This window comes from Eriocheir sinensis, chromosome 69 (genome assembly GCF_024679095.1).
Source record: "Eriocheir sinensis breed Jianghai 21 chromosome 69, ASM2467909v1, whole genome shotgun sequence".
Taxonomy (NCBI): Eukaryota; Metazoa; Arthropoda; class Malacostraca; order Decapoda; family Varunidae; genus Eriocheir; species Eriocheir sinensis.
Genome location: NC_066577.1, coordinates 3,871,870 through 3,881,869, shown reverse-complemented (window position 1 = coordinate 3,881,869; position 10,000 = coordinate 3,871,870). Strand labels below are relative to the sequence as shown.

At 46.4% G+C, this 10,000-nt stretch overlaps 1 protein-coding gene across 1 annotated transcript in view; it reads right to left on the bottom strand.

Annotated features, from left to right (window-relative positions):
• Positions 1–10,000, bottom strand: part of LOC126988328 (unconventional myosin-Ia-like) — an 87,227-nt gene that overhangs the window by 56,031 nt on the left and 21,196 nt on the right. Inside the window, exon 3 of the mRNA XM_050846384.1 lies at positions 7,779–7,894. Within this exon, the coding sequence (XP_050702341.1) occupies positions 7,779–7,894 (116 nt within the window). The remainder of the gene's footprint in view (positions 1–7,778; positions 7,895–10,000) is intronic.

Below are 10,000 nucleotides of genomic sequence, written 5' to 3'. Positions count from 1 at the left end.
ATATAAGTAAAACCATGGCAAATATGATCAGCAAATATGCATACACATTTAACCTTAGTGTTATGACGTATGAAAGAACAGTTAACTTATTATGGATAAGGTATTTTATAAGCATATAAAGAAACGTGGCATGCATATTTTACAGTGTTGCTAAAAAATATGCTACACTTATTATTGAGTTTCCCTTTCTTTTTGGGATGGGTAAGTAGTTTCACAATTATGTTTAGGTTATATCGTGAAGGAATGTTCGTTAAAATAGCCTGACATAAGTAAGAAAAAAATACGGCCACGAGAGAGAGAGAGAGAGAGAGAGAGAGAGAGAGAGAGAGAGAGAGAGAGAGAGAGAGAGAGAGAGAGAGAGAGAGAGAGGCAACCAACGTGAGGTTTAAAACGTGGCAACGCTGTACTCTTGAATTATTCCTCACCGCACGTTTAGCTGAGCCAGAGTATAGTGGCTGGGGGAGGGAAGAAGTGTTATTGGTGACCCGGATGTCGGGGTGATGGCTGCCCGCCCACCGCAGGCTCAAGGGACAGTGTGACGGAGATGAACACCAAGGACACGCGCAGCTATAGCCTATGGACCACGCTTTACCTTTGTCTAATCTATCTTGTGTCTGTGCTGCCATACGTGCCTAATGGTATACCTACAAACACCTGTAATTACTTGAGACACCTGAACCTCCCCGATGTCACCTTGTAGTCCGCTTGAATCACCAGTAAGAGTCATTGCGTCGGAGATGAACACCGAGACCACGCGGAGATATGGACAATGAAGCGAACTTTACCTTTGTCTAATCTATCTGCGTTACGCTCAGGCATTTCTCTATCTGGTTTGCCATACGTACCTAATATCATACCTATACCAATTATTTGAGACACCTGAACCTCCCCGATGTCACCGTGTAGTCCGCTTGAATCACCAGTAAGAGTCAACAAGCCAATTTCACAGTCCAACACGGTGTCTTCGTAACAGCCCGAACCAAACTATAGAATCCCATACAATCGAAAACGGTGAGGTCTTCGATGCCACACTAAATACACAAGACTTTTCCTGTATAGATTCGTCAAATTTGTGAACTTAAATATAAACACCAGACACTATACAAGGAAATTTCGAAGGCTCTGGTATTGGTTTGGGAGCTTACTAACCCATCATGGGGAACTGTGAACTACTAAATACACAAGACTTTTCCTGTATAGTTTCGTCAAATTTGTGAACTTAAATATAAACACCAGACACTAGACAAGGAAATTTCGAAGGCTCTGGTATTGGTTTGGGAGCTTACTAACCCATCACGGGGAACTGTGGAACTGGCCCAATGCGTCGGAGATGAGCACCGTGACCACGCGCAGCTATGGCCTATGCCCCCAACTTTACATTTTACTTTATACCCAACATGTTTAATGAGTTGGAATCAGGGCTGCGGAGTCGGATATATAAGATTTTTACTTCGATTCCTACTCAGACCCAGAGTCAGACCCGGCCCCCTCCCCTTCCCCTCTCCTGCAGTACAGTGGTAGGCAAATCACACCCCGCCACGCCACACCACACCCAGCCACACCACACCCAGCCACGCCACACCACACCCCGCCACACCACACCACACCACACCCACCCACACCACACCACACCCAGCCACACACCATCACACGAATCGTAATGAAGTCGGGGTAGGAGATATTTTTACTTCTTCCCTCCTCCCCAACCACTAACACTTCTCCCTTCCTCCCCAACCACTAACACTTCTCCCTTCCTCCCCAACCACTAACACTTCTCCCTTCCTCCCCAACCACTAACACTTCTCCCTTCCTCCCCAACCACTAACACTTCTCCCTTCCTCCCCAACCACTAACACTTCTCCCTTCCTCCCCAACCACTAACACTTCTCTTCCTCCCCAACCACTAACACTTCTCTCTTCCTCCCCAACCACTAACACTTCTCCCTTCCTCCCCAACCCCTAACACTTCTCCCTTTCTCCCCCACCACTAACACTTCTCCCTTCCTCCCCCACCACTAACACTTCTCCCTTCCTCCCCAACCACTAACACTTTTCCCTTCCTCCCCAACCACTAACACTTCTCCCTTCCTCCCCCACCACTAACACTTCTCCCTTCCTCCCCAACCACTAACACGTCTCCCTTCCTCCCCAACCACTAACACGTCTCCCTTCCTCCCCAACCACTAACACGTCTCCCTTCCTCCCCAACCACTAACACTTCTCCCTTCCTCCCCAACCACTAACACGTCTCCATTCCTCCCCAACCACTAACACTTCTCCCTTCCTCCCCAACCACTAACACTTTTCCCTTCCTCCCCAACCACTAACACTTCTCCCTTCCTCCCCCAACCACTAATACTTCTCCCTTCCTCCCCAACCACTAATACTTCTCCCTTCCTCCCCCAACCACTAACACTTCTCCCTTCCTCCACCAACCACTAATACTTCTCCCTTACTCCCCAACCACTAATACTTCTCCCTTCCTCCCCCCGCCACACCACCACACGGATCGTATTGGAGTCGCGGAGTCGGAGATATTTTTCGACTCCGGCCAAAAGTAGGCAACTCCGACTCGGACTCAACACCCCTGGTTAAAATATATAAAAAAGGTGAGCAAACGTAGATTATATATCGTCACCCTCATAAAATAATCGCCTAAGTCATTTTTCAGCGATTTCCAGGTTTTTGTCTACATCAGTTTTTTAACACGCGACGCCCGTTTTTGTATAGTTGCCTTCGTCACTCAGGGTTCGAGTGTTCTAGAATTGGCCTTTTCATTTCTGCCTAAATCTTAAGCCAAATGAGATGATGACAGTTCTTTTCCTATTTCCTGTGAAGTAGAAAATATTGACTTAGGCGGTTTGCTTACGAAGGTGATGATATTTTGGATAATTTTTTGTCGGTTTCTCGAATACTCAATGATGATTAATATTTTCCTGTGTTTTTATGTAATATTTTAAAAGCACTGTGTGTCATTATTAGATGCGTGCATTCATAATTTCATTCACTCTTTCATCCCTCACTCTGGTATCTGTAGAACGATCTTCCTTCATCTGTATTTCCTCCTGCCTACGACTTGAACTCATTCAAGAGGAGGGCATCAGGACACCTCTTCTCACGTAATTGACTGCTCTTTCGGCCACCTCTTCGGATTCTTTACAGGAGCAGCGAGTAGCGGAATTTTTTTGTTGTTGTTGTTTCTTTTTTTTGTGCCCTTGTGCTGTCTCCTTTGTTGTAAAAAAAAAAAATTGACTGCTCTTTCGGCCACCTCTTCGGATACTTTACAGGAGCAGTGAGTAGCGGGCTTTTTTTTTATTGCTGTTTCCTTTTTTTTGTGCACTTGTGCTGTCTCCTTTGCTGTAAAAAAAAAAAAAAATACGGCACAAGAAATGGTATCGGAGGGCTGGAAGCCTTCACATGGCACTCTACGTTGCAAGTTTCTCCTCAGCGTCACGTATGTTCATCCTGTTGTCAGCCTAAGTCTATATATACCAAGTCAAGTCACTCTGCTTCAAAACTGCGACCGGTACGCGCAGGAGACGGTTTTGGGGAGGAGCAGCGGGATGACGTCACTTGGAGCCAAAAAAATAAATACCCGCCAGTTCAAGGGTGACTAAAGTTGGGGCCGTATGTGCTTTCTGGATGTGCATTTTCGCCTTCTTTCACAGCGCGTGCAGGCAAGCCACTGACGAAAAAATATGTCTTTTTATTGTGCTATTGCGTGACTGTAATTTCAATGACTACAAACGGCGGTGTGGGGTGTGTGGGAGGGCATGCTGAAGTGATTGATTTAAATTAGTCCGCCTTTCCTCATTTTCTCTAAATCCCTGTTTCTACATTCTCTAGTTTGGCTCCAAGCAGTGTCATGCATAAACCACGCCTCGGCCGTGTCTCCTCCCACAAACCTGCGTATGACTTGACCTGGTGTATATAGACTTAGGTTGTCAGCCATTCACCGGAGGAGTTTTTTCCTTGGTGCGGAAGCGAGTCATTCGAAGGTACCAGGAAGCACTCAAGACCTTCTCTCCGGCACTGTTGATTGTTTGATGCTCTTTTTTTTTCCATTTTTATGTGGTGCCTGTAGCGCCGGCAGGCTGTCTTGAGGGGCCTCTTCGACGACCCTCCCAGCCCGGCCCGTCAGTGGCGCAGGCGAATTGTATTTATAGTGCTGCCGTGATGTGTGACTCTTCCCTGGCCCATGCTACCCCCGGTGCTCCACTTGAACAAAGTCGCTGAAGATAGGGTTGATTTTTTTTTTTTTTTCTACAACAAAGGAGGCAGCTCAAGGGCACAAAAAAAGGAAACAATAATAAAAGAAAGCCCGCTACTCGCTACTCCCAAAAAGAATCAAAAGGAGACAGCTCAAGGGCACACAAAAAAGGAAACAATAATAAATAAATAAAAAAAAAGCCCGCTACTCACTGCTCCTAAAAAGATTCGAAAGGAGACAGCTCAAGGGCACACAAAAAAAAGGAAACAATAATAAAAAAAAAGCCCGCTACTCGCTGCTCCTAAAAAGAATCAAAAGAGGTGGCCGAAAGAGAGGTCAATTTCGGGAGGAGAGGTGTCCTGATACCCTCCTCTTGAAAGAGTTCAAGTCGTAGGCAGGAGGAAATACAGATGAAGGAAGATTGTTCCAGAGTTTACCAGCGTGAGGGATGAAAGAGTGAAGATGCTGGTTAACTCTTGCGTAAGGAATTTGAAAGAGTGACGATCCGGACAGCGACACTCGTCAATGGCTTTAAAAATCAGCGCGTTTTGGTGGGGCTCGAACCTGGGTCCACTGGCTCACCACGCCCACACGCTGACCACTCGACCACCGCCTCCTTATGGACTTATGCAGACTCCCGAGCACTGGAGACAAGACTGGCTGTTGCTCCTCTGAAGGCATTTACTTTGTATTTCCTTCGAATTACAAACTTTTTATACTGTTTTTTTTATATATGGCTAGTCTAAGAAAGTTATCCGTAAAAGTTTTAGAGTAACACACACACACACACACACACACACACACACACACACACACACACACACACACACACACACACACACACACACACACACACACACACACACACACACACACACACACTGCCTTCGACTTAAGCGCATCCAAGAGGCATATACTTTTTATTTCCTTCCTATTACAAACTTTTTATACTGTTTGTTTTATATGGCAAGTCTAAGAAAGTTATCAGTAAAAGTTTCAGAGTGACCCCAACACACACACTCACACACACACACACACAGACACACACACACTGCCTTCGACTTAAGCGCTTTCAAGAGGGGACTATCAAGACACCTCACCCTCCGATTTCAACATCTTCATTCACTATTTTCAGGAGAAGCAGTAGCGGGCATTTGGTTTAGTCATTCTTCCCTTGAGCTGCCTCCTTAGCGTAAGCCACGGCCCTAGAACAGGAGGGTGCCGCCGCTCTCACCACAGGCGCCGTGTTGTTAACCAAAGAGCCGCACGGAATTCAAACTTTTCAGGAGCAGCGATCAGCGGGCTTATTTTCCTACACTTTTTTTGTTGTTGTTGTTGCCCTTAACTCGGTAGCAGCGACGAGCCAAATTTGTGGCTTTACCGTGTAGCAGCGACGAGCCAAATTTGTGGCTTTACCGTGTAGCAGCGACGAGCCAAATTTGTGTCATGATATAAACTCCCAAAAATAGATGATACCTAATCTGATCACAAATGCTTTGATATATATTATGAAATGATCTGTGTGAGGGGTGATTTTTTCTCATTTTTCTCGCTTGGAGAGACCATAAGAAACATGATCCCCGCTGCTACCACCGGGTTAATCTGCTTCCTTTCCTGTAAAAAAAGATGACGCTGAAGGAAGTGTCGGTCGAGCTTCTTTTTACATGAATCAATCATGTTGCACTGAACCACTGAAGGCGGGAGCTTGTTCCATTCTCGTGCTACAACATTAATGATACTGTAGCGTGTTGTGTGCTCTGGGTACAATTGTTCGACATCCTGACCCCACCGTTGCCTGATTGTCGTACCCAGAGCATCGTATTTACCGGTTTCTGACTTTTAACTATTGTCAAGAAACACCAGTAATTAACCATCTTACAATAACTAAAAAGCACAAAATACATTGTCAATTTCAGTTTCTCGCGGCTTTGTGGTGAAAGTGGCGGCACTCTCCTGCTCAGGGTAAGGTAAAGGTAAAGTTTGGTGCGTACACTGTAGCTGCTCGTGTCCTCGGTGCTCATCTCCGTCACACTGTCCCTTAAGCCTGTGGTGGGCGGGCAGCCATCACCCCGGGACACAGGGCCAGCGGGACACCCGGGTCACCACAGTGTGCCTTCCCCAGGGGTCCCCGGGTACCCACACACCAGGGTCAACCTTTCCCATCTTGTATCTTCAACTGGATGTTATTCGTCTGCGTTAGTTTTGCTGTAATGTTCCAATCGTATGTTAAATTGAACCCAAACTAACATTAACTCCAAATTCCATTCAGTGTCTGCCCCTACAAAATACAAACACCCATCCTTGAACTCCATACCAACACTGTACACGATTCTAGAACCAAAGTACGTCTGGAAATAGTTCGTATGCATAAAGTTCGTACGCAATTGTTCGTAAGCAAATGTTCGTAAGGGATACGAACTTTTTTCCATACGAACTTATACGCGTACGAACGTTTTTCTAACAAACATTTGCACGACGAACATTTAACCTTGCGATTTTTTTCCATTACGATTTTTTTTCCATTACGAACTTTTGACATGACGAACTTTATACCCTACGTACTTTATCCTGACGTACTTTAGGCAAACGAACTTTATTTATCCTACGAATTATTGCCATACGAAGTTTTTCTATGCGAACTTTTGTCCGGAACCCACTGTACACAGCTATCCACCAGTCACATAAGAATGATCAACACCTGGCTGGAATGACACCCGGGTTACCACAGTGCGCCTTCCCCAGGTGTCCCAGGTACACATTTATCCACCGGTCACAAAGGAATGATCAACACCTGGCTGGAATGCACGCCGACTGCCCGGGCCGGACTACGAACCCAGGACTGCGGATTCGTATTTAGCCCCTTGGATGCGGATTTCCTACGAGAAGACATCACCAAGCTTCAGAAGTGGAACAAAAAGTGGCTGCTCCAATTTAGTGAAGAAAAATGTGAGGTCATGCATCATGGGAGGGGAAATCCAGCACACCAATACCACATGGGAAACACTCCACTACCCACCCCAGAGGCAGAGAAGGACCTGGGAGTGTATGTTACCAGACTACCAGTGAAGGGATATCCAGCACACCAATACCACATGGGAAACACTCCACTATCCACCCCAGAGGCAGAGAAGGACCTGGGAGTGTATGTTACCAGGCTACCAGTGAAGGGATATCCAGCACACCAATACCACGTGGGAAACACTCCACTACCCACCACAGAGGCAGAGAAGGACCTGGGAGTGTATGTGACCAGGCTACCAGTGAAGGGATATCCAGCATACCAATACCACATGGGAAACACTCCACTATCTACCACAGAGGCACAGAAGGACCTGGGAGTATATGTTACCAGGCTACCAGTGAAGGGATATCCAGCATACCAGTACCACATGGGAAACACTCCACTATCCACCACAGAGGCAGAGAAGGACCTGGGAGTATATGTTACCAGGTTACCAGTGAAGGCGAAATCCGTGCCAATCGCAGCGGACGGGTTAAGAACGCCAACCACTGCACCGAGGAGTCTTATTCTAGGACTCTGTAGTGTAGGAAAACGCTGTGTACTTACATGTGTGGGGGCAGTTGGAAGACACAGCTGGTTCTGTAGGCCTGGATGACGTCGTGACTGTACAGGGCCAGGCGACGGTACGGGTTGACGGACACGAGCGAGGTACCGATGTAGGTCTGGGAAGGAGAGAGAGAGAGAGAGGGGTTAGGTACACCCTTCACTTAGCACTTCTATTATCATTCTAAGAGGTGAGTTAGGTATAGAGTGAGGAGTGCGGACACTGTGATCGGTATTGTCAGACTCTTCGAAAGTCGGCATTAGAAGACACTTTCGCTTCTCACATCAGCTATTTCTAAAGGTCAAGGAGGGGGTCAGTCGGGTTCTTATGAGTGTTTCTTTAGATTCACGGTACAGAGGAAGGGTCAGACTACCACCAGGGTTATAAAAGTACTCCCGGAGATGCCCACAACTCTTAGGAAAGCCTTGTCAATTATGTGTTCTTGGACGGCGAAATGTCTTGTAATACGACCCGAAGTTCCACTCCTTACATCAGTTATTTCCTAAGGCCAAAAAGGAGATCAGTCGGGTCCTAGCGAGGCTTTCTAGAACCTCACCTGACCTGCCTTCGTGAACCTATAGATTGGTATTGGCAGACGCTTCCACCCCTATATCACCTATTTCCAAAGGCCAAAAAGGATATCAGTCAGGTCCTAGCGAGGCTTTCCCTAACCTAACCTAACCTAACCTAATCTAACCTCCATTTCTACAAGCTTCTCCACTCTCTCGTTTTCTTTCTCCTTCTTTCTCATCGTGTTCACTTTCCTTTCCCTAACCTAACCTATCCTAACCTAACCTATAGATTGGTATTGGCAGACGCTTCCATCCCTCATATCAGCTATTTCCAAAGGCCAAAAACGAGATTAATCAGGTTCTAATGAGTGTTCTTTTAGGTTCATGGTACAGAAGAAGGAACAAACTAGCACCATGGTTTTAAAAGTACCCCTGATAATGCCCAGAGCTCATACGAAAGCCTTGTCAATTTTTTTTTTTTTTTTACAGCACAGGAGTCAAATCAAAGGCATAAAAAAAAAAAATATGAAAAAAAGCCCGCTACTCACTGCTCCTAAAAAGAGTTAGAGTGGCCGAAAGAGAGGTCAATTTCGGGAGGAGAGGTGTCCTGATACCCTCCTCTTGAAAGAGTTCAAGTCGTAGGCAGGAGGAAATACAGATGAAGGAAGATTGTTCCAGAGTTTACCAGAGTGAGGGATGAAAGAGTGAAGATGCTGGTTAACTCTTGCAAAAGGGGTTTGGACAGTAAAGGGATGAGCTTGAGTAGAAAGTCGTGTGTGGCGAGGCAGCGAGAGGGGGGGAGGCATGCAGTTAGCAAGTTCAGAAGAGCAGTCAGCATGAAAATATCGATAGAAGATAGAAAGGGAGGCAACATGGCGGCGAAATTTAAGAGGTAGAAGACTGTCAGTAAGAGGAGGGGAGCTGATGAGACGAAGAGCCTTAGACTCCACTGTGACCAAGAGAGCTGTGTGTGTAGACCCCCCTCACACGTGAGATGCATACTCCATACGAGGGCGGACAAGACCCTTGTATATTGAAAGCATATGTGCTGGGAAAAGAACTGGCGGAGACGGTACAGAATTCCCAACCGGCCCTCAACACACTCATACACCGCAGTAACACAGAACACCCGCAGTACCTTCTTTTATCTTTCTTTATTATCATTGTCTGTCTTTCTCTATTTCACAAGTCTCCATCAACACACACACACACACTATCTGTCTCTACTGCTCAAAGAATCTACATCCATCGCCACTCAACACACACACACACACACACACCGTGGCGCAACTGGTTAGAGCGCTGCACTGCCAGAGCTCGTTCAGGCCGGATTCTTTCTATTGACTAGGAGTGGTTACTGTCCCCCTTTGAGCGAGGTGGATGGGGTGTGTGGTGTGTGAGGTCCTGGCAGCACCCAGAGATCGACGATAAAGAGCACGTACACATGTCGGGAGAATGCTTGCTGGCGATTACGAGGCCAACACGTGATCAGGCCGTGGTGGTGAATCACACGATGCATCCCTGGGCGAATATTCTGAGACAGTTTCGGCTCTCACAACTATTTCCCTCAGCACGTCGGGAGTAAAGGAAGAAGAGGAAGAAGAAGAGGAAGAAGAAGAACAAGAAAAAGAAACGAGAACAAGAAGATCAATAACAATAACAAGAAAAAAGAAAAACAAGAAAAAGAAGAACTAAAGGAACAGAAAGAAAAT